The sequence below is a fragment of the Paramisgurnus dabryanus genome, chromosome 2 (assembly GCF_030506205.2).
Source record: "Paramisgurnus dabryanus chromosome 2, PD_genome_1.1, whole genome shotgun sequence".
NCBI classification, from domain to species: domain Eukaryota; kingdom Metazoa; phylum Chordata; class Actinopteri; order Cypriniformes; family Cobitidae; genus Paramisgurnus; species Paramisgurnus dabryanus.
This window is the reverse complement of record NC_133338.1, coordinates 53,527,198-53,553,785: the sequence shown is the minus strand read 5'-3', so window position 1 is coordinate 53,553,785 and position 26,588 is coordinate 53,527,198. Positions and strand designations below refer to the sequence as shown.

General features: G+C 37.2%; 1 protein-coding gene across 2 annotated transcripts in view; it reads right to left on the bottom strand.

The window, feature by feature from the left end:
- The window catches only part of piezo1 (piezo type mechanosensitive ion channel component 1 (Er blood group)), a 115,709-nt gene that overhangs the window by 64,360 nt on the left and 24,761 nt on the right, over positions 1-26,588 (bottom strand). For both annotated transcript variants that reach the window (XM_065261722.2, XM_065261723.2), the window contains exons 2-4: positions 21,954-22,049; positions 3,927-4,049; positions 2,301-2,343 (exon numbers count right to left, since the gene is read on the bottom strand). In XM_065261722.2, coding sequence (XP_065117794.1) covers positions 2,301-2,343; positions 3,927-4,049; positions 21,954-22,049 — 262 coding nt within the window. The remainder of the gene's footprint in view (positions 1-2,300; positions 2,344-3,926; positions 4,050-21,953; positions 22,050-26,588) is intronic.

Below are 26,588 nucleotides of genomic sequence, written 5' to 3'. Positions count from 1 at the left end.
TCTATGACCTGTGTCTATGTATGTATATTTTGTATGAATTTTTTACCCCAGATTCACAAACTTTCAAGGATTTCAAGGACCGTTGGGAACCCTGAAATTTAAAAAAAATCTTGAATCAATGTGCATTTTTAATGAGCAAAATGACCTAAGACAATAATTCTAGTTTTTAGACAAAAAATATCAAATTTAATTGAATTTGTGCTTAAAACAAGCAAAAAAATCTGCCAATAGGGTAAGAAATTTAAAATTTAGAAATTAAAGCTCCACTGTGTACTTTTTTGAGTTAATTCTTAGCAAAAACCCATGTTTTCTTTCAAAAGTATGTGCTCATTCATGTGTAATTACTTCCACCCCACTAATCAAAGTATTCTCGTAAGTGTAGAATCTGCTTTTTAAAATGCATACTGTCGAAGCGCTCTCTGGCTGAATCCATGTTGTGCCTCCATCTTTGAAATACATTCGCCGACGAGGGACATTCCTGAAATTCAAGCTCCGCCTTTCGCGCTTTCAGACTACACTCACTGCTAGCTGAAGCCTCCGGAGGTTGCATGTGTAGGCGGTATACGTCATCAAGACAGTCTTATTTCAGAATATTAACAATTTTAAAGCTGATAATTATTCTTAGTTAATGGTAAATTGATGTAATATGCTTATGACTTGCGAATGTAATGCTCAGTTGATTTAAATAAACCAGGCTTGATGACGTATCCAGCCTGTGACCTGCGTAGCTGAATCCTTCGGCTGCGACAGCTGCAAACCGTGATGAACCTGCGATCTAATGCTTTGATTTGAAAGCCTGTTGAAGACATATTCTCGAGGACATTAAAACAAATCGCCAAGGAAGCGAAACGGGGATTTTAAACGACAACGCGACAGGAAAAACATCAAGACCAAAGTCAATATTGGAGTTAGTTTTCCAAGATGGGACTCAAGGGAGACAGAAGTTGCACTTTCTATATTCTCCACAGGTAATTCAGCATATTCGTTTACATCTTTACAGTCCATGTTGTAAACTTGAAGTTTTATAGTTCCTTGGCTAACTTTAGCATGATTATGCATAACATTTGTTAGTGTAAACATGCATGTGGTTTAATGTGTTTGAACAGCCACACGCCGTCTCTCCGCCCATTTATGTAATCTGAGGTACTGAGATAAATGTTTTTCATCTTTTCTGACCTCTAGCACAAACACACGGTGACAGCGCTATTTTTAGCCTTTCATTGATAAAAGCGTCTGATCTGCGCGTCTTTCGTTTCATTTTACAAGCGTGTGAAAGTTGCGCGATCTTTTTTCACCAATATGAGAGAAAGCTCTTACATATACACGGACATGTAACGTTTACTTAAAACATAAGCATTGTACTTTGACATAATATTAGTTCGCGTCCATTTAAACCCGTCATGGTTGCTTTTTGTATGTGATTTTAAGCGGACATATCATGACAATCAGACTTTTTTCATGTTAAACATAAATCTGTGTGCTTTGATGGATCACAGGCAAAGGACATTGCAAATTGTTCATTTTTTTTTTCATTGCTTTTGCTTTGTAGCTACTGGAAGCCATGTTAACCTTGGCATGACACGGCCGGGCAACCGTACGAGTTAAAACGCGTTCCCGAATGGGGGGGGGGGCTAGAAAGTAATATTCAGTTGCTTGTCATATAGACTTTCACCGCTAGATGGGAGTAGATCCTACACAGTAGAGCTTTAAGAAATTAGTTTAAAAATTTAATTGGCAGATTATTTATGCACAAATTCACTTAAATTAGATATTTTTGTCTAAAACTAAACTTATTAGGTTATTTTGCTCATCAAGAAAATGCATCTTGAATTAAGTTTTTTTTTTTATATTTGTACTTAAAACAAAACAAAAATACTAAGTAAGAAAGTCATTTTTTGCAGTGTAGAGGTCTAAAGATCTGTACACAACCCCAAACCTTAAATCACTTCTTATTCAAACCTGACATGCATTAATTAAATTAAATAAAAAAATGCATCAAACTTAAAAGTAAGGTCAAAACAAGACATTTTTTGTAAAAACTAAGAAAATAAAATAAGATTATGGACTTTTCTAAATAATAGTGTTATTTTAATGGTTGTTATGATTTCATATCATGTTCCATTTAGGGGAAATTGTTTATGCAACACATCTAAAGAAAAAGTTAATAAGACAAAATTTGTGCTGTATTATTAAAATACATGACCACTTGACCCATGGCCCCAACAGGGTAACCTGCTATTTTTCAAAGGGGTCAACATGACACTTATCATAAACAGACTCCTCATACATTCTCTACATACCTGGACACACCGATATGTCTTGATAGAGTCTCCCATGTGCTGCCTACAGAGAGAGAGAGAGAGAGAGAGAGAGAGAGAGAAATTGTATCTTGATGGTAAAGTGAGCCAAAGTGCTGGACGCTGTCTAGAAGGTCATAAAAGCGTTGACCACAAAAACCCTTACAAAGTTACTCGAAACATTTCCACGAGCCACTAAACTCAGTGGCCGTAGAGTCGGCCAAAGGCTGCGAGCCCTGTGTGGGTTTAAAGTCAGACTAGAGACTTCCAGTAGGTGTGTGAATCTGCCACTTTCCTCTTTTAAGGGAAGCAAAGTCGACGTCCAGACCACAAACATAAAGTGAGTCTGATTACTGTGGCTTTTTAAACTGCTTAGGTATCATGTCATGAAAGTGAAGAAACTCTACTCGGCTTACATGACTTCAAAGTGTATGAAATGTTTTTGGATAAACAAAGTTTGTTAATTTGTTGCATTTTAAATCACTTATTACACCCATGCAGACTCAATGCATCTCAATGCAAATGTTTATCTCAGAAAATAAAGTTATAGTAGTTTTAAACATCCAAAGCCTAGTGTGAATGCACTTTTTCAGCATCAGGCTAAATATAATAATCTTACAAAACTGTAAACATTTACATCTTGTTCTTTATTTAAAAAACCGAGTAAACATTTATTTAATAAAAAAATGCAAAGAATCCTAGGGGTGTGGGTTTACAAACAAAGTCAATAGATGTAAATTTGTGTCAGGCGATGCGAATGGAACAAATTGGGCAACGAGATTGCCACGTTCATGTCTTGTGCAAGTTGAAAATATTTTCATTACATGACTCAGTATGCAAGCCAATCAGTAAAGAGCTTATTGACACGTCCAGTTTGATATGTCCGGTACAGTAAATGGAGAAGAGCATGGTTTTCATTTGTGTGAGTGAAAAAACAATCCTGCAAGAAATCTAAAGCGAATATCACAATGCGAATACTTAGTTCGCTTTTGGTGTGCACACACCATTAGAGTATTTTATTTGTTGATATTTAAAGCAATATTTCACTTTTAAATAAAGTATACTTCTTGTTTTTGCTGACGTAGTGTACTGGCAAGTAAGACGTACTTACAGTTGTGTCCAAGTGCATCATTACATTCACTAAACATTCAAAAATAATGCAATGTAGTCTAATGGTGTGTGCACACAAAAAGCGAATTAATTTTTTTGCGCAAGTAGATTACAAACAAAGTCAATTCAAAGACACGAATAGATGTGAATTCTCGTTGGGCAATGCAATTAGTGCAAATTTGGTGACACGATTGCCGCGGTCACTTCTTTTGCACTTTTAAAAATGCAAAATTTGCATGACTCGTTATGCAAGCCAATCAGTGAAGAGCTTATTGACATGTCCGGTTTTATCAGAAAATGGAAAAGAGCATGGTTTCATTTGCGTGAGTGATGCGAAAACAATTAATCCCGCGAGAAGTAATCTAGAGCGAGTAACGCTACGCAAATATTCAGTTCGCTTTTGGTGTGAACAAACCACAGTATTTTTTTTGTTGATATTTTAAGCAATATTTAATTTTTTAATAATGTATATTTGTTGTTTTTGCTGACGTAGTGTACTGGCAAGCAAGATGTACTTACAGTTGTGTCCAAGTGCATCATCGAGGCCAGGGACGGTATACAGACATATCTGAAGAGAGATGTGCCCTAAGATAAAGATCAGGCTGGTGCAGAACAGAGCTTTGATATAACGTCCAGTGTGTCCTGTAAAACACAGATGAAAAACAATGATAAAACTAAAAATGATGAAAAGAAGGTTGGCTTCAATTATGATGAACTTTAACAAACAAAATCTTAACTGATCAACGAGATCTCAACTAAAGTGTTGGATTTGGGACACTATACATAGGTGATAACTATGAAAGTTATACTATGCAAGATATACAGAAAACATTACTCACAAAAGCATATCGCACTAACAAATATTGAGTTTAAGTATTCTGTATTTATGGCTTTTGGCATTAAAGGATTAGTCCATTTTCTTTTAAAAAAATCCAGATAATTTACTCACCACCATCTCATCCATAATGTTGATATCTTTCTTTGTTCAGTCGAGAAGAAATTATGACTTTTGAGGAAAACATTCCAGGGCTTTTTTAATTTTAATGGATTTAAATGGAACCCAACACTTAACACTTAACTCAACACTTAACAGTTTTTTTTCATTAAAGTTTCAAAGGACTCTAAACGATCCCAAAAGAGGCATAAGGGTCTTATCTAGCGAAACGATTGTCATTTTTGACAAGAAAAATATAAAATATGCACTTTTAAACCACAACTTCTCGTCTTCCTCCGGTCCTCTGACGCGCCAACGCGACCTCACGCAATACGTCATCACGTCAAGAGGTCACGGACGACATATGCGAAAATATGCCCCAGTGTAAGAAGACCGTTCCGACGTTGTTTTATGTCGAATGATACTAATTAATGTCTTTGTGCCCGCAAATGTGCGTTTCATATATGTAACACTTGATCTTTCTACGTCACTACGCAATTATGTGAGGTCGCGTTGACACATCAGAGGACCGGAGCAAGACGAGAAGTTGTGTTTTAAAAGTGCATTTTTTTCTTTCTTGTCAAATATTACAATCGTTTCGCAAGATAATACCCTTATGCCTCCTTTGGGATCGTTTAGAATACTTTAGTGTTAAGTGTTGGGGTCCATTAAAGTCCATTAAAATGAGAAAGATCCTGGAATGTTTTCCTCAAAAAACATAATTTCTTCTCGACTGAACAAAGAAAGACATCAACATTTTGAATGACTTGGTGGTGAGTAAATTATCTGGGTTTTTTTTTTTTAAGAAATTGACTAATCCTTTAATACAGTGCTGACACTGGCTTGTTTTCTACTGATTTATTTTAAGTAAACCAAAAAGTGGGAGGTATTTGGTTGCATTTAATTTATGATTTCAGTTAACTTAAGTTGAGTCATGTTGTAAGCTATTATTAATACTAACATCTATGGCCGTCTTCTCTTTTGGCATACAGTAAAATAGTTTTTCTCACTGGTCTACAGTTACAGTAATGGCAGAAGTGAGCTGGGCAGCGGGGGAAGCATCGCTCCGGGAGCTGCATGGACATATTTACAGCAATTTTTATTATATCACATGGTTAACATGCTTCTGTAATAACACACTGAGCGGAGCTGGCCATAAGTGCCTGACATTTCTTCTGATGATAATGCTTGAAATTATAAAACCATTAATTATCTAGCCATTTAAAGGGGTTTCCTGGACAGGGTTTAGATAAATCCTGGACTAGGCCTTAGTTATATTAGGACATTTAAGTAGTTTTTACAAAAAACACAATAATGGTGTGCATCTTAAGACAAAACAATAGCACTGATATATTTTAAAATATGTCAGTACAAGGTGTTTTAAGCAGCTCAAAAATGCATTTTAGGATAAGCCTTGTCTGGGAAACAGCCCCTTAATGCATAAACTCCCGGCTTAAATAAATGCTTAGGTGAAGCATTTAGGGGAATTTGAGCCGGATTGCATTAAAAATTACAAAACAGTTGGGGCGTAACAGATAATTTTTTTTGTATGTGTCCTGTTAAGAACAGAAAGATTTTATGTTTGCTTGCTTTTTAAAATGCGTCTCTCCGTGTAACTTTTGAGTGCACTTAAAGAGACGGAGGGCGAAATCCAACGGTGCTTCAAGTAGGAGATGCAAAATAAACTACACATAAAGTGAAAATTACAATGCTTTTCATTCCTCTGTTTGCCAAATGTATTTTAATGAACTACAATAAGAGACACAGTAGCACAACTCTCTCTAAAGTTTACACATCAAGAGTTCTGATCTAGATAACTTATGATTGGAGTTGGACCGGACACATTCAACCGCAGGTGCGTCTATGCGTACAGAAAACTGCTCACTTTAGTAGGGCCCTATAATTTCTGCGATCACGGAATTGCGGACGGAATCGCGGAATTGGCTAATTAACACAGAATCTAGTATTAACGCGGAATTCCGCGGAATTTTACATATTTTGAATAAAATTATGTTTTTGTGTGGGAGACGCATGTCTGGGGAAATGCAGACCGGGGGAAGTAAATCTGGGCGACACACCCCCTCCCGTCATTTCAGACCCCCTCCAAACACTGAAACCATGGCGAAGCGTCTCTCCACGACTCTGCTTTCGTCAGCGAAAAAAATTAAGAAATTTGACGCTAAGCACTTAGTTCCGAGCAGTTTCCACATTACTTTTATGTGAGCAGAGAACTGTTATTTTGTAAGTTTTGTCAACACTCTGTTCACGGTGAGCGCAAAGATAAATGCACTCTCTCATCCATGTCTGTCTCACTGCACCTCTCACACGTGCACGCGCTCACGCATCTGTCCGAAGTGCGAACACAAATCCTCATGTATTTGTTCAGTTTTATGCATTTCAAGCGAGCTGAGTTTTTCCCAAAATCATTTACATTTTAATCATTAACATTAAAGGTACACTCTTTTTATGACTAAAATAACAGTAAAGGGTAAAAAATATAATTGCCAAAAATTAAAACGGATAAAACGGAATTTGCAAAAATTAAAACTCAGAAAACGGAATTTGCAAAAATTAAAACTCAGAAAACGGAATTTGGGAAAAAATAAAACGGATTTTATAGGGCCCTACTTTAGTGCCTTTTTGTGGTTAAATTGTTTAAAATCACTTGAGTGTTAAAGGAAGAGTATGTAGGATTGTGGCCAAAACTGGTACTGCAATCACAAAACTTGTGGCTAAAACTGGTACTGCAATCACACAACTGGTGGTCAATACACAACATGACAACATAAACATCAGTTGAGGGCTGCAACTCCACTTTTTAAATGACAATATCCTGGCCAGACCACTGTTGTTAGTGATATAAGAATTTGAAATGAAAATGATTCCTTAATGTCTAGTGACATGTCAGGGCCATTTTATGATTAATTGATATACATTTCTTACATACTGTTCCTTTAACATCTGCAAGCCTTTGAAACACGTGCAAATGATAAACTTTCCCCATTTATAATTCCCTATGCGTATAATTCCGCAAATCGCATAAAAGGCGAACTGTGATTCGTGATCCGTATGGATCGTGGATCAACTGCGATCCGTTACAACCTACAAAACAGCAAATCCAAAGAACAGGATAAACAGGTACATATACCTTTCCCTGACTGTTATGCAAACAATAAAGTGCAAAGCTAGTGCAAAAAATGTCTACTGAATACGGGCATCTGCAGAATTTGATTGATGTTTACAGTGTGCATTTACTTTATAGGTGTGCATCAGTAATGGATGTCACAACAACAGCTGCATCTTATAACATTTCATTACAATATTTATATAGTTGTGACCCAAACATAAGATTCCTGGAATAACTTTTCAGCTCAAAGTTGACACATGTGAATATTTATATTAGCAGGTATTAGGAGAATGCAGAGCACCACTGGTAAAATAAGGTTTTGGTCTGATCCACAGAGAAGTAAAGAGAACGGCGACTCCCTCAGTGAACTTACAAATGCATTTTACCCAAACTCGATTAGCAGACACTATAGCTGGTCAATGAGGGACATTAAGACAGATCTCACTTACACTGAATGACAGAAAATGGTCGTACTGTATGTATTAGGGCTGCACGATGATGATAAAATTCATAATTGTCCATTATTCAAGTTGTTTATTCATGTTATTATGTTGTAAGTAAAAAATGGCAAAAGAAGGACACGTCAACTTATGAATTTTAAAATCTCTGATAAACCACTGTATTTACATACTGCTGAAATGCACAGAAATGTCACAAATGCACAGCTGTAATTAAGGCTTTTGGCAATTATGTAATTGTTTCACTTGCAATAGTTTTTTGATTAATTGTGCAGGCCTATTTGTACAACATGGATAAGAGGCTACTGAGCAACCACCCAGAACCTCCTAAAACCATGACTGTATTAAATCATCACTAACGTTTTCTACAATGGGTCAATATTTCATTTTCTGAACATTTTAAAAGTGTATATCTGTTATAAGTGAATTTACTGTAGTACATCAGCAAGTGGTCTCACATGGACCAAAAACAACCAAATCTAATTGATTTAAGAGATATTTAAATTTATTTAATTGCTGTTGGTTACAGCAGTGTTTACAGATTAAACTTTTGGTTTACGATACCTCCGAGTTGTCCTAGACGCGACTCGACGCGGTGGAGCGATATTGAGCTGCGCGGCCGGTGTGTGACCACCTTTAGAGTGTGGCATATAAGCAAATTGAGTGAATTAAAATCCTCAAATACAAGATGACGTGCATGATTGTCGTTTGCTGGCTAAAGCATCTGACCTGTGATATTCTGGTTTAGGTCCCACCTTCAATAAAAGTCTAATAGACAACTTTTCTCATGCAACAGGTAAAAATAAGTCACATCACTTAGAAATGCAACCGGCAAGTACACAAAGTATCATTTATATTTGTAGCAAACATGTACAGGGATAAGTTATGCACCAAGCTATAGCTATAGTTTGCTAAAATTTCAGTAGTCAATACTTAAGTAAACCTGGTAACGATGACTTTCTTTTTTTAACTGACTTTGTACCGAAGACCGAGGACTTTTGACAAACATAGTGATGTTTGTCTTAACAGGCACTACAACCAACAGAAAGTTGCAAAGTCAACAAATACAACCTCATATGAGCACCAGCTGTGCCCTGTTATGAGGTCTGTGGTCGTACATACTGTATAGACACTCACGAAAATGTACTGCTGCATAATGTACGCCGTAAAATGAAGGTTTTATAAGACCGACAGCAGGTTAAGGGCGCACTCACATTATCCAAACCAAACCGCGCTTGGGCCCGTTTGACCCCCAAAGCCTGGGCCGGGTTTCCCAAAAGCATCGTAACGCTAAGTAGATCGTAAAAACGATCGTACGAATCATCTTAGAATTACGGGCCGTTTCCCAAAAGCTTCGTAGCTTAAGTAGCACTCGAAAATCATCGTAGATCTACGAGTGCTCTGGAGTAATCGTTCATTCATAAGTGCATCGTAAGACAACAGAATTACAAGGTCACCTGCAGGACAACCAGCAAATTGCACTCCTGCAATAACGATAATAATGTTTTTAATGTATATTTATATATTGGGGTTTTCTTTGTTTATTTGTTTAAATTACTTTTATATAATATATTTAAAATTCAAATGAGAAATAAAATTTAAATGACTAAACATAAATAAATAAAGAAGGAAAAGGTATTTGGTACAATTTTGGTAAAAGTTGGTGCTAGCAAATGGATAAATGGTTCCTACCAATTGCTGCTATAATTTATCTAGGCTACGGTAAAAAAAAAATGTTTTGGAGGGTATGGCATTTGATTAAAGAAACCAAATAAATATTTACGGTACAATGCAATAATCCCTAATAATAAATAAACATAGATAATAAAAAACAAATAATAATAATAATCTAAACTATAAGATAAAATGCAGAAGGCATTTTGCAGTGGGACGAGTCCTAACTAAATACGGAAAAGAATGTTTCATTATGAACAATTTTAAATCATTTAAAAGGTCATTGAACAATAATAAAAAATATTATAAAAATATTAGTGCACATCGGCTAAAGATCATTAGCCTAAACAAGCTTCTGCTACAAATTCGAGTCATTCTATTTGTGACATTTCAGCACTTGACAAACGGATAGCGACTCGTAAGTAGCACTTAAAACCCAGCTGCGAGCGATCGTTTCGCGTGCATCTTTGGGAAACGCACGTAAATGAACAACGAATGTTCGTTAAGTAGCTCGTAGAAAGCGCTCTTAAGTGCTAAGTTTATTCGTTATCGGGAAACCCAGCCCTGGTTCGTTTCTGTAGTGTGATCGCTTTTTACCGCGGTTAATCACGCCCTGGCCGGCTTGCAGAGGTGGGCTGGAGCGCAGATCACTTGGGCTCAGGCGCGAAAAGCTGTAGTATGAGCGCAATCGCACCACAAGGCCTTCTGATGCGCGCAGCAGAGTTACGTGAATGTCCGAACTGCACATGTGACAGACCAACTAAGCAATATAATAGGCATGTGAGAGGGCTGTGTGTCATTGCACAGCAAACCACTCTGAATAAAAAAACACAGACTTCACAATACGATGGGTTACAGTGTTAAGAGAAAACTTTACTTCCTGCTTTGTTCAAAACAATCACATTCTAATAACAAAAGCACGCCCAGGCTTGGAATCGATAAAAGTACAGTGCGTGCTTCTGGGGGAGTAGGGAGGGGGGACAATCGTGCTGGGGCATGGTTTGGTTTGGATAATGTGAGTGCGCCCTAACATGTGTGAATCAAGCAGTTCTGTATAATACAACCTGCCCGTCAGTTTCCAGTATGTCTGATCGGGTCACAGCAGTGAAATTCTGCTCTGGAAGCATCAAAAGCCCTTTTCACACAGAGATTATGGAAAATACACATTAAATGCCTCTGGGATTTTTTGGGATCATTTGATTTTTGGTTTATTCACACTGACAATGATTTTACGGAATCTGTGCGTGCATTCACAAACATACCTTAAAGATCCCATTAAGACACATAACATAAGTCCTGCACTTGTTAGGTTTTTTCCACAGCGTCTGAAGTTTGCTAATATTATCCAATCACAGCGTGCATTTTTGTTTATGACAAGATCATAAGGAGCGTGTGATGCACTGTTCTGTCATGCTGGTGAATGATCTCAGCTTTAGTGCGGATAGTGACGAGCTCCCTGATCTCTGCTTCAGTCCAGTTTGCCTACACTTCGTCGTGAATGTTGATGTCTGTGTTTAAAGGCACGCCACTTACAATGTTTCTGTGTCTTGTTCACACAGAATGCTTTCCGTGAATATTTTACAGCAATGTTACTAGGTCCTCTTTATGGGAGCGATTCCAGAACATTTACGGGACGTATTTACGGGAAGTGCTGTTTGAATGGGGTTAAAATGTCTCAGCAAAGCTTTATTTGTTATTCCAGTTTGTTCCAGTGACATTCTTTGTAATGAGAGTGAAACCTGTGGGCAGCTGTGAGATTTTCCACAAAAATCATTCTGTTGGTGTCTGTGTGTTTTTACATGTGTTGTTTTAACAAGAACTGGGGCTCTGGCGCACCTGAAATGACCGCATACATCGCCCCAAAAGTTCAGGGTTAGTAAGCACATCTGTCAAAAGAATAACATCCTTCATAAAAAGTCAAGCAACAGGCTTCACACATCAGCAGTGGGGTATTTTTATCCAATTTTGAATTTTATCCAGCAGTTACACATGCTATTTGCGAATATGACATACGCTTTTACACAGTGACACTTCCATTGAAACTTATCGGTATGTGTGTTGGAAATCAAACCCATAACCTTGTGCTCCCAACGCAATACAAATTGAATTTAAATAAAATCTAGTCTCATTCTCAGACGAGTCCAGACTGTTGTCTGATGTACATCACACACATCACAGATGATCCGTTTCAACCAGGTGATCAATTTGAAGCATCCGGTAAATTATGTTTATACCACCAGTTTATATGTGAATGGGTTACACATTAAGTTACACATTACGCTTTTCAGCAGTCAAATGCAATAAGAAAGAAAGTGTTTCCAAACAGAAGACAGAAGCGGTGTGTAATAAAATCATGTGAAAAATATGATCCCTACTTTCCCTTTGGCAATCGATCTTTATAAGACTTAGCAAAATAAATAAACTGTAAATCCAAATCTACAATAAACATCCTTTAATGTAAAACATTTACTCAGTAATACTAATTACCTGCTTTTTATACAAATGTACACATTTTTTTAGTTTCAAGCAAAGAAGTTACTAAATGTTATATGCCATTAAGGTGAAATATATATATATATATATATATATATATATATATAAATATAATAATATAATAATATTTAGTATATCGTATAAATTATTTCATCAGTAAGTCATATCGGCACACACTCTAAAAACAGATGTCTTAAAAACAACACAAATCTCTGTGTTATTATTGAAGTTATTATTTTGTGTTATTTTTATCCCTTTTATTGTTAATTTATATTAATGTGTTAAATAGCAAAATACAAAAAAAAAATGAATAAAAATTAACACATCTTTCTTAAGAGTTTATATTTTTACATTACCTTATCAACTTATGTTACACAATTTCATCTTCTTTTTATAAGTTATAGCAACTCATTACCCACCAAACTTTAAAATAGTCAAAATTACTTTTATTTGAAGGTCCCATATGATGTTATTTTGTGTATTTTCAACATACCATAGGGTATTGTTGACTTTCTGAAATACGAGGAGAAAGTGCGGTGTGCTCAAATTGTTCAGCTATCCAGTGCGTTGTGATTGGTTGAATACCTCAAGCGTGTAAACGGAAACGCGCTCTTTACCATATTTAGAGGATCAGCTCCCAAGGCAAGTGTGAAAAGCAGGGTTGCCAGATCCACGTAACAAAACCAATCCAATGGCCTTTCCAAACTAGTCCAAAAGCAGCCAAATGAATATTCACAGCACAAATACCAACAACAAATAAATAAAATCCTTACATATCTAACCCACAGACGTCCAACTGTGGGGGTGTATTTGAACGAAGGATTTTAGGAAGGCATGGATGACGTCACTTTTAAAAAAGAAAATCTCTTTGGGTTTGAAACTTTAATATATGCAACTTTACAGATCTTCTATATGCACGGACATCTTTTTACACACTAAAGAAAATGGAAAACATGAAATCGAATCATATTATTTCTTTAATTTAAAGGGACACTCCACTTTTATAAAAAATAGACCCATTTTCCAGCTCCCCTAGAGTTAAACACTTGATTTTTACCGTTTTGGATATCATTCAGCTGATCTTCAGGTCCGGCGCTAGCCCTTTTAGCATAGCTTAGCATAATCCATTGAATCTGATTAGACCCTTAGCATCGAGCTCAAAAATAACCAAAGAGTTTCAATATTTTTCCTTTTTAAAACTTGACTCTTCTGTAGTTACACCGTGTACTAAGACTGACAGAAAATTAAAAGTTGTGATTTTCTACGCAGATATGGCTAGAACTATACTTTCATTTTGGCGTAATAATCAAGAACTTTGCTGCCGTAACATGGCTGCAGGAGGCACAATGATATTACGCATCGCCTGAAAATAGTCCCCTGCTAATTTCCGTCTGTCTTAGTACACAATGTAACTACAAAAGAGACAAGTTTTAAATAGGAAAAATATTGAAACTCTTTGGTTATTTTTAGCGCGATGCTAATGTTCTAATCAGATTCAATGGATTATGCTAAGCTATGCTAAAAGTGGTATCGCTAGACTCAGAGATCGGCTGAATGGATTCCAAAATGGTAAAAATCAAATGTTTAACTCTAGGGGAACTGGAAAATGAAAATTTTTTTTTTTTTAAAGTGGAGTGTCCCTTTAAGGTAGCAACAATTTTACAGTGTATTACACGTTTAGATATTTTATTAGATTTATTTTATTGTACAGTATAAAATCTTGCATCATGTAAACAATTACATGTTGTATGTATCCAAAATGTATCCAAAGCAGCTAAGAGTTATTGAAATTAAATGATAATCAATCCAATGAGATTAGCCTAATATTTGACTGCTTCTTTCCAAGAGGATCACATTGGTGAAGAAAGTAAATGTTGAAATGAAAAGTTATTCGCTGCATTCAAAACTGCCTACTTCTCTACTATAGCAGCAAGCAAAGGCGAGTAGTATATCCAAATTAAAATGATTTGTTACAGTAGGTGTATACACTTTACTCTATCGTGTGAGCCCCGGGGAGAGAAGTAACCCAACATAGAAGAAAAAGGACAGGCGTCAACGTATTTAAAAAAGTTGCAAAGCACTAACTTTTCAAATGTAAATACGTAAGGAAAACAGTTGTTCCTTGTGGAAACATTGCGCTTGTTTAATATTGCGCTTGCTCAATATCCTGTGAGCCCCCGGGAGACGAGTCACCCAACAAAGAAGAAAAAAATAGGCGTAAATATATTTAAAAATGTTGGAAAGCACGTACTTTTCAAATGTACATACATAAGGAAAACAGTTGTGCCTTGTGTTAACATTGCGCTTGTTTATCCTGTGAGCCCCCGGGAGAGGAGTCACCCAACAAAGAAGAAAAAGTAGCGACGTCAACATATTTAAAAATGTTGGAAAGTAAACTTTTCAAATGTAAATACAATTGTGCCTTGTAGTAACATTGCGCTTGTTTAACAGCATTCAAGTTAAGTGCTCACCTGTTGTTATAATATGATATAGTAGTGTACGTCTGAATTTCATTCACACTACCCATATTCATATTATACAGAACGTACTGTTTTAATGGTCAATGAGTAGGTTTCTCATCTAATTCAGTACGTCACAGTATGCGGTTTCGGATGTAACTGGCATAAGTATGACTGGAGTTCTGACCTGATCATCGAGGGGCACGTGACAGACTCACCCCTGAGAGTTCTTCTTCTTCTTTCCGGATCAAATCTCACCCACATATAGTTCTGGGAAAGCATGCAGAAGGTCTCATCACCCTCTCATATCAGCGTGCATTAGTGTGGAAAATTCAGCACAACACAGCCATTAGAGATTAAACCAGTTTAAACAATCATTATTGAATTACATCCAAGTTCCAAACCAAACATTTTAATGTCAGATGAAAACAATGTCTCCATGATATTCTGGTCCCTAGATATGGCTTAGTAAACATCCACCCACACCACTACAATGCTTTGAATACACTGAGTGACTTATAAATCTGAACAGATTTTTAAACACCAGGCATCACACACTTGTTGACTTTGTAAATGATTAAAAGATAAAACTGGACATCGTACAATGCACGACAATAGCAAACTATCTAATCGTTCCAAACACAACAAACTCACACGAATCAAGCGACTCCCTTGACACGTACAAACTATCAAATTTAAGAAGTAAATCTACTAACTTATTATTTTTAGAGGTTGGGTTAGACTTTGTCATTAGGGATGCACCGAATCCAGATTTTTTGGGTTCGGACGAATACCGAATCCACTGTTTAAGATTTGGCCGAATCCGAAACCGAATCCTACTCGCATCCTTATTCCATTACAGGGCTTGCAAAATTTCAAAATCCCTGGTAGCCCTTTGGGCAGGCACTCTTCAGTTTTTGGTAGCCTGAAATTTTGCCAATACAAAGCCAATAGGGCCTCTACCCACAATGTTTAATCTGCTATTCTTGTTGTTGTTTTGATGCTGTTGGTTTTTTAACAAACAAATAACATGGATTTCCATGTAAACCAACTGTTCCTGCTCATCCCCACACCAGATATACCCACCATTTAAAAGTGGTTCAGTGGGTCACAAAACTCACAGTTTGGATCATCCAGTTAGAGATTGGATCAGTTTTTAGATCAGAAAAACAGGCGCTACTGTCGCTTTAAGAGTGATTCTCTCTCTTCACTGCCGGTACAATCTAAATCACTTTAAAGCTTGCTGCGAGAGATTTAATTTTCTTACGTGAGGATATTAATGACTGAGAGGACGAAGTTGGAGGATTTGCACAAAAATCCATGACAAATCAGTACGGATTGCTTCCCGTACTGCGGCTTCGCCCGATCGCGAAAGTGAAAGTAAAACTCGAGCGCGCGCTCAAACGCAATTTAAATACCCAATGCCTGAATTTCATGCACCACAATTACCCATCCAAATCTGTGAGATGATACATAAGCATTTAAATATATTTTTTCCTCCCTATAAGTCAAGATAGCCCGACGGGCAGGGCGGGATGCATTTTGATAGCCCGACTGCAAAGCACAATGAAAGCGATGCGGTGCGATGCGTTCGTTTTTCCAAGTGGGTCCACGAAATGTGAAACGCTCACCAAAAAAAAAACACTTATCTCCACGTCAGCACCTGATGTCTGAATCAACGGCCGCGTGACGTCGACCAGCGTAGCGCAAGCTTAGGGTTCGGTTCGGTGGAAAAAAAATCTATGATTCGGTTTTGTTTTCATGCACATGTTAATATCTAATCATGAACGTACAAGATGGCATACGACTTAAAATATGTGTATTTGTGAAAAGAACAGATGAACAGAGAGGCGTGTGCATCACTTTACACGTTCAACATCGCATGAAGCAGATTAATGAATGATTGCTTTTCCTGCCATGAAAGCGAAGGCAGTAAAACATGCTACATTTGTGCCTAAACAGTAGGGGTGGCACGGTCCATGAAAAAAATCCGAAAAATTCGCTTGTCTCGGTTCGGAGCGCGTGTGTACCGCACGGTTCAACGGTTCATGGCATGCGCAATGTAGTCTCATGCCCTGTATGTGACCTCAGATAGCGTGTTTCCCTTTCGCGTGAAAGAAGAGGTGACTGGTTTGGAGTATAAGTACTGCAGGTTATGTTACGTGTAGAAATGGCAAGTGGGAGAGAAAAGGAAGTCTGCCCGCAGTTGGAGGATGCGCCAGCATCGTATAAGTTTGGTGTGTGGAAACATATTCTTATAAAACAATAGATTGAACTGCAGTCTATGGGTTGAATGTGCACGAACAGCCACAGGAGATCGCCTTCTCTCCGACCATTTATCTGAGGTACTTAACACAATGTTTTACGTCTTTTCGTATTCAGCGCTATTTTTAGCCTTTCATTGATAAAGCGAAAGCGGCTGATTTCCGCATAGTTTCATTTTGCTAGCGTGTGAAAGTTGCGCGATCTTATTTCAGAAATTGCCCCTCAAAGTAAACAGGACAGAAGTGGTCAAAAGTGGACAAAAGAGACGGATTTAAATATTACAGGTGTAAATGTTATGTTTCTCTCTTGTCCACATGAACTCTCAGTATTAAAGCAGCCTCTCAGTGATAAACCTAAGAGCTACACTGAAGTTGGCATTTTAATAAATGCAAGTTATCTTTGTGTGCTAAAAATGCACATAAAGTTCATGTAGATGGCAATACACATTCTCTTTTTTGCCAAATAAATGAAAAGCATGTTGAAATCATCAATGTCTTCCCTCTTGCTCTATCAAAATCTCATCGGGCTTTCCTCAGAGATGGTCCCAATAATGTGCTTAAAGTCAAATTCAGTTTGTGCATGATTACATGATATAACTTTTCTTTAATACTGTATCCTAAATTATGGATAATTAATACATTAATTAGATAATACATTTCTGGAGTGTTAAAAATGTAAAGAAAAAATAACAACAAGAACCGTACTGAACCGAGAACCGTGACCATAGAACCGTGATACGAACCGAACCGAGGGTTTTGTGAACTGTGCCACCCCTACTAAACAGGCAAAATCAAATTACAAAATACTATTGCGATTAAAATATCAACAAACGTGTACAAATCTGAATTGAATCACAATGGAGGAGGGGCGGGACAAATATCAAAACAACCAACTGGGACATCGTTCAATGACTGATAAACAAAGCAGAAGTATTATAGCAACCAAAGCGCTCAGCTGAAAAAAAGCTGGCAAGCACCTACAGTCGGTGTCCGCCTGCTGTTTTCAGACGCGTTTGAGCGCTTTGGTGTACACGCCCCCTAAGTCTACACAAACATTTCTGAGGCATTTATAATGACTTGTGTGCTAAACAAATCAGACAGTCTGAGCAAAGTCTGTTGGTGTGCTGTCTGGATTAAGACTCAATGACAGACACTATTTTACACCTGCGAAGAGAAGTCAAAAGGTAACCAGGTCAATGAGCAACATTTCAGTCTTCACTCTGCAATTTTAAACTCTAAATAACAAAGGAAAGTGTGATTATAACTGTAAATATGACCTAAATATACCCTGGCTAACATTTGCAGAGGTGAACTACATTTTCCTAAAGCTCTCCTCCGCTCCGAAGCCTCTGATTGTTTACAACTGGTTTGGCCTTCCTCAGATTTCCAGGCCACAGAATGTGCAGTTAATCTACGGCAGGGTACAAACAAGATGGTTTTCATTAAAACCATTAATACTGTTCACAGTCAAAGTTTCGTTTTTATGTGTATGGCAGTTGTGGGGATTTCCTAGGCAGGACTCTCAGTGCCAGATTATCCCTGGTAAAAAAAAAACATACAGAAGACGTCATCAAATTTATAACTTTCCCGGTGGTTGCTGTATGCGTCCCTCGAGAGTGTGGCGTGTGGTAAATGCCCAAGCGGTAAGATGCAAACAAAGTAGTTGCTGGAATGCCACAATCTCTCTTATCTAGATCAAAACAACAACAAGCTGGACTTTCCTAATTCTCTGTTTATTTTAGAAAGGCACGCTACTCTTAACACACTATACAAAATAATAAAGTCAGACGTCTTCAGGAGTAAAACAGACGACTTTTCTAGAACGAAAAACAAACGTGAACTCTGAAGTGTGTCCTGTATGTGTATCCAGTCTATCGGCCAAAAACTGAAACTAACCACAGGCTATGATGATGGATTAGTGATTTGGAAAATATTTACAGGCCAGGAATCGTGTTATTAGTTTTTTAGAATAGGATTGAAAGTAGGCATGGGCCGGTTACCGGTTTCAAGGTATACCGAGGTTTAAAAAAGTCAAGGTTTCAAAACCACTAAAATGTTCTGTTATACCGTCTCCAAGGTATGAGCTATGCTTATACAAAATTCATTAAATCATGAAGTCATGTGATTGATTTGATGTTTACATTTAATATACATTACGAAAATATTATATGTGTGTTGAAAGCATATTATAATTTAAAGGCTTTATTGTACCTGGCATTTGAAAATAACACATTTTAGCGTTGCAATGGCAATACCGCAACACCGTGAAACCGTGGTATTTTTGCTAAAGGTTATCATACCGCCAGAATCTTATACCGGCCCATGCCTAATTGAAAGATCTGCTTTTGGAAAAATAAGCAGATGAAATCTAAGACCACCTCTGGTACAAACAATACTGAATCTCCAGGGCCAAATCATTTCTATTACTGCTCTTGGGAGGAACTTTTATCTGAATCGACTTCCACTGCGTTCAAACTAAACTTATCAGTACGTGCTTCCGAAAAAATACTTTTTCAATTTTCCAAAGCTTAAGAGAGATGTTTACTGTCAGGGTCTAGAACAGAGGCGATCAGCCATTTCTTAAGCACAGATACATATGTAGTACAAATGATTCCTCATACAAATGATTACTTTACCAGACGGTCATGGGAGCAATAATAGATGTAATTTACAGGACGCTCATAAATTCAGATACACACAATTCTGGATTTAAGACTACCAGCATGAGGTGTGCAGTCCGTTATATGTGAATTTTTTATTTAAATGGTTTCTGCCAAAATCAGTATTGTATCTGGTTAGTATTAAAAAGTAAATTCTTAATTTTACGCAAAATCCGATATCCACTGTGTTATTCTGTCTTCTTTCTCGCTTTTTTCCAAACCGCGACAAACACCAGTCCTCCTTTTCTGCGTAATGCAATAAATCTGCTTATTACACGGCTCTCTGGAATGCTTGATTCTGATTGGTCAGTTGAGACATCTGCAGGTTCGTTCTTTTCAAATAATAACCGCTCCAAAGTGATAACGCAAAGCCGGTACTACTTGTACGATTAAAATCGGTCCGCGCCAATAAAGATTACTGTTTGGCGCCATCTTGTGACAAACACTGGACAACCACAACATTTTGACATTAATTTTAACATGTACGGAAAAAACAAAACATTTAAACAGTGGATAGAAGAACGAACAACGACAAGACACAGAGAGCTTACTGAGACTGAACTTGACAAAATAGAGCATGACAGCTACGAAGCCAACACACAAAAAAAATACAGAATGGGCATTAAAACTTCTCAAAGACTGGCTAATACAGAAAAAATTTAGACAGACAAGTATGAAGCAGAGGATCTTAATAAGGCATTACGATCATTTTATGCATCTGTGCAAAGTTTCGTGGAAAGATAAAAATGTTAATTTAAAACAAATATGCCAATAAAATGTTTCAAATTCATATTCATGTCCGGTTTTTTTCTTATGTGGCAAGTAGCCGTGTGATAAGCGGGATAATGTAGAGGCAGCCGGTAGTTATCGGGAAATAAGCCCCTTCAGTGTGATACAAGACTCTGTATCACACTGTCGGGGCTTATTTCCCGATAACTACCGGCTGCCTCTACATTATCCCTTACTTAACCAATCACAGCGCACCATTCCACGCATTGTAAACAATAATGTTGCAGCTTTGAATACGCACAAATCCTAGTTTTCCTCATCTACTTTGTACTTCGTGATCAACAAACAAAAACTAAATAATACTTTGATGGCATTGATAAACCTGTGATGGTTTTTTGTGACGGGAAAGAAACGTAAGCCATCAAAATCTAATAATTTACGCAAGTGGCACTCGAGCGAAGGAAAAATGCCGGCTGTTGCTTCTGTCATGCTAACACATTGACCCCAGGGGATCTTATGAAAAACGTTCTATTATTTTACTCGAGGTCAACGAAAATCGAGCAGGACCAAAACATTTTACAGCTGATCGCTGTCAAAAAAGTTCAGCGATGACGTCCCAAGGATGACAGCAACAATGACAGTGTACTTAATATGATAAAGTAAGTGTTTTGATTAATACCATTAATGTTTTTTTAATCAGTGCTAGTCAACTAAATGAATATAACTTGGCAAAGATGAATGAACATTTATATATTTATTCAATAGATTTATTGCATTTTGCGGAAAAAAACATCAGTTTATACAATAAATCTTTGAAATATAATAATTAATGTTACTATAACCTAAATATGCTATGTAAAAGTTTGTAACAGAAAATAGTGGTTTTCATCTTGTTACTTTCTTGGTATAGAAAACATGTTTTAACCGAAAATGGATTTATTGCGTTTTGGAACCAAACTCTTCATATCTTCATAATTCTGTTGTCCCGTCTTGAACAGAGCACCTCTTTAATAGACATCATTAAACCGTCATCAACATTTCAGCACCTTATTAAGCTTTGTTATCCAAGATACACTGCCAACATAATTGTCCAGCAGTCCTGTCTCTTCAACGGGAAGTGTCTATAATGATAACGTGCCGAAAGCTGAAGAGCTCTGGAACACAGCCAATAGATAAATCTGAAGCTTTCCAGCTTCTCGTGGTCCACCCTCCCAAAGCTTTGTCCGGAGAACCACAAAGCTAGATTTGAAATCTATACAGTACATCACAGACAGGTACCCAGACTCGAAAAGCTGAATGCAAAAGCACATCCGAGAGCCAAAAAGCCTTTTGTTTATTCTACATTTAGGCTTTGTGGATTTTTGTACTGTTTTGATGTCTTATACTGCAGGAATGAATGGGCCGTGGTTTATAATTGTTTATAATGGACCGCCATGGTCAGAGAGTCAGCACTTACTAGATTCAGAGGGACTGGTTTAAAGAATGCTTTCAATAGCATTTTACATAACAAACAATTAGAAATATAAATAAATGCACAAATAATAACATACATACATGAATAGAGATAACATTAGATTTGATTTGCACCAGATGGCTAACTAGTTGAATGATATACAGTATAAACAGTATAACTCACCAATCTAACATGAATGCATTTCAAAGACATTTTGTTGATTTAGCAATTATTCCATTTAGCAATTATTTTTAATTTTCAGACAGTATTATGAATCATTGCTGAATTTTCTTACCTCGTAGTGTCTGTTTGTTCGGCCAATGAAACCATGGTAATAGCAGCAGGTACAGAAGATAAACTAAAGACAGAGCGTTGTAGCGAAAGATGCAGGCTGTGGAGAAACACAGAGACAAACGTTAGTGTCTAAACAAGTCCTGGTATAACATGATGATATAACCTTAACTATTCAGCATTCAACACTTTTTAGGGTGTGGAATAATAAAACAAAGAATGTTTTCATTTCTTTGTCAGCTTTTCTTTAAAAACACAGATAGTCCAGGTTTGGTAGATAAAGAGAAACAGACTGTTCAAGGTTTGAGAGAAAAAAAGCAGAAAGACAGATTGATAGATAGAGATAAAGATATGCAGGTAGGTACCGCTATACAAAAAGCGACCTGACAGATACATTTTTTGATCTACAGGCTGTCGGCATGGTTATCTGGTTCCTCACTGTGAGGTTAGGCCTGGGCGAAAAATCGATTTAATGAATTAATTCGAATTTTTTGTTGTGGGCGATTTAAAAAATAAGTCATTCGATTTTTTGTAATGGCGCATTTTTGGCTGCCCGGGGCTTCCTTAGCGTTATTATAGCAACATCAACAACATCATAGCACACGTGAAACAGCATCAGCAAGCGACAACATCATCATCATAGCACAAACACACGAAACGGCAACAGCAAGCGACAACATGGCTACCGGCGAGAGTGGGAAGTTTGTTCCAAAGAAAGGAATAAAATCATTTGTCTTGCTTTTGATTAAATAAAAGCAAAATTTGCTTTAAGTTGTCTGCCGTTTGTACTTATTGCTTTTCTTAATAAGTGGGGGGGGGGGAAATCGGAAAAAATCGGAAGTCGAATTAAAAAAATTAAAATCGGAGATTTTATTTTTACGCCAAATCGCCCAGCACTATGTGAGGTATTTAAAAATAATATTTGCTCCTTTTGAAAACAAAGTTTAAGTATCAGTACGGATTAATCGGAACCTCAACCAGGGTGGTACTAAATAAAGTATCAGGTAGGGGTGCGCGGGCATATGAACGCGGGGTTAGTTGTAACACGGACTGTTTACATTGTTGCACAAGTTTGATCGTTTTGTTTTCCCGGTCTTTTTTTCAGGCTACCAAAAGACGATCTCCTGCAAATTATTGGAAATTTATAATGTTTTTCCAAAGAGTTATTAATGAACGAGTGTTTTGGTGGTATGTAAGTAAATATTTTCATCTTATGTTTTTTTTTCCGTTTCTAAGTTGGGTGTGTAAGATACCAAATCCAATGTTATGTCATATTAATCAGTGTCTTGTTGACTAAAACATAGCATCGTTTTGAAATATGTCTGCAGCTCTTAGCAACTTTTTTAGTGGGCTTGGAAATATTTTGACCCAGCGGGGTTTATTGTAACGCTGTGTTACAACGAACCCCTCAGCACTTACGATGTGAATAACGCTAACATTAGCTTAATTCTTGCCGTTGTTTTAAATAGGCTTCACACGAATGATTGCTGGCTGCAAACAAAATAAATGTGCCTGTCTTATCAAAAATCATGTGTCAGATTTATTTTTGTTCATATTTTTAATATTGATTGAATAAGGTCACATCAAAGATTAAAATCATAATGAAATGAATGCCTAAAATCAGACTTTGATGCTCATTATCTCAGAATTTGATTTTGATGTAGTATGGTTATTACAGACTGGGTCACATATAAAAAAATTGTCATAACTGTGCTGCTTTTTCTCACATATTTAGACATTTGTATCCATTTAAAATTGAACTATTGTTAGAAAAGGGCTGGATGAATGAATACAGTGTGGATACCTGTCTATTATAGACGGATAGATAAACAATATCCACTTCAAGTATATAGACAAAATAGTATTTAAATATTTGCCTGCAAACTACATTTTTAGCAAGTGTTACAACTAACCCCCTGCCTGTTACAATGAACCCCACCTATGGGGTAAGTTGTAACATTTGCACTTCTGTCACGTTTGGTGTAATTATCCAAGAATGTTAAGTACTAGAAACAAACTTCAAATGTTCATTTGTAGCAGAGATGTGCGTGTTGCTTGTGTAAAAATATAATGAATCAAACTCAAATATTTTTTGAATGATTGAGCCAAAACCAAAAAGCGTTATGTTGTGCCCCGTTCTCCCCTAGGTACTGTACACAATGGAAACCCCCCAAAAGTGAGCAGTATCAAGCCATAGTATCCAACTGAAAAGTGCCAAAAATTTTCGACCAATCATTGCATTCGGTTCAAATGTAATGATAGGATGTCCTACTTGCTTGATTGATATATTTGCCTACCTCTGTGCACCCTGCTCACACAGACCATCTCCTGTCGTAAGCAGAATTAAACAACTTTTGCTGCTGGGTGTTTTTTAACAGGTTTAATTAGTTCGCTGTACATCTGCTGTTGATCTTATGGCAAGATGATTTTATTTACAATATGAAAGTGATGTTTCGGTATTTGGGCTAGGGTTAATGTGCTAGTTTTGATTGGCCAGGCTGGTTTTTGCAGATCTGACAGCCCTGCATTTTCAATTACGCCATGCCAACCAAGCAAGAATGGAAAGCAAACAACGACTACCTTACATTCCTCTTAAACTGACAAAAACACTGCAAAGAAAAGTATGACAAAACTTCATGATCAGAAATGGCTGAAAGCAGAGTTCAAGTGTTTTGGAAAAAGCGTGGCTTTGGGAAGCGCTCTGAAAGTAGGGTGGGATCTTACGGTTTTAAAGCTAGCTTGCTATAGCTAACCTCTGCTAAATAACCCAACCTTCCATTAGTCACACACCGAGTAAAAACTGTTTGTTTACTCTGAGCTGGACGGTGTACAGACGTTGACCTCTGTGCAGATCTTCAGACCATAATGCTGATGATGTACTAACACTCATTGTTCCAATCAAGCTGAGAGACCCAGTGCAAGGCATTCTGGGAATATTTCAGCCCTTTGAGGGTCTGCCAAAGCATATGGGAGTTCCCCGTCCCCCTGCCGAGACCACAGGACGACGTCAAGTATTTTCCAGTCCACCCCAACAACACTTCAAGGTCACCAGCCTTTCTTCACCTTAACACATGCTGCTGACTGAAAGCGTTGTGCAAGAAAACCATCTCTGGCCATTGGCCATAAAGCTTCACAAGGGTGAAGGCTAGAGAAACTACCATTACAGGAACAAAGACATACAGTGTTCAGTGAGCGGGACACTCGCACTGCCTCATGACTTCACCAGAAAAACAGGCTGTTAATACAGAGGAAACTATGACGGAAATGTCAAGGGTAAATGTGAAAAGCTGGTTTCTTTGATACTGCCTGACAATATCAGATTTCGTCCAATGTGACAGAATTTAGGAAGATCTGGCTTGGATATGAATCTCTCAGGAAGGTGCAAGTGCAGGGAAACCGGACCTGATGCTGTCATCGAAGACTCATCTGTGTTTTCATTGAAAGCACCTTCCTTGGTTTCCAGCAGCAACTCCGATCTAATAAGAACACAGCAGGGGCCGATAAAACTGTAATAAAAAGGAAGCAGTAGCAAAATACTGTGGTTATTTTTCTACTTGCTCTGATTTTATCGACCACACAGTATTCCAGAAGTGTTTGGATTGCACAAAGAAGAAAAATAAGAAAAGCTTTTTGGATCTTATGCATGTTGACTTTGAGGTCAGGAATATGCTAAGATGATATTACAAATGTAAAAAAGTGTGTCAAATAAAATGTTAGCACTGACTCGCAATAAGAAGTGGTCAATTCAAGGTTGTACCTGGCTGTGATGTAACAGAATATCTGGGGAAATTCTGTGATATGGTTTGTCTCAGGGGTATGCTGATCTATTTAGCAATATTCAGAGAGTGTCCGACAGCAGACACAAAGTGTTCTTTGTCTGTCTTTTCGCTGCTACCACCACTTTATTATTGCATCGTAATGTGATGCACAGGCAGACAGTATTTTCAGTAAACGAAAATGCACGAAATGCATAAATGAACATTGCGTGAACATGTGGAGTGTCAAAATAAAGGTACCTCATATTAATATTTACAAGTGGCATTGATGCATCGTACAGTTGGACATTTGATCAATGCATTTCTCCGTATTGATGCATTGTTACACCACAATAAAAAGCCTATTGTCTATTTACTGAAAAACACTTTACAATGTTCTGTTTCAATAGTAAAATAAAATCAATAAAACAAGAAGTCTTGACATCATAATCTAATTTCACACATGTGAAATTACACATGTTTTTAACACATGTAACGAAAGCCAGCTATTCGTGGGAGCTGTCCAGCAAAGTAAACCTCAAGAGGCAATCTATAGACCCCTTAATCCCCTATGTCACCGCTCTAGCTGGAGGCAAAACATAAGTAGTTGATTAATAGGTAATTAAGTAAGGAATAATTGACGACGGGCCATTGAATTATAAGAAAATTATTTTAAAATAATTTAAAGGACCGGAGTCAAAAATTCCTCTTATACCACGGTTACCACAAACATTGCTCTGGTGCCTATTTTTAAGACATTTGACAAGTTAGGTGTGCAGTTATCAGAAATTAATGCATACCCACGGAACATTTCTAAGCCAATCAGAATTCAGCATTCAACAGACCCGTGGTATAATAAGTCATTAATAGCCGGTGTGTTAAAA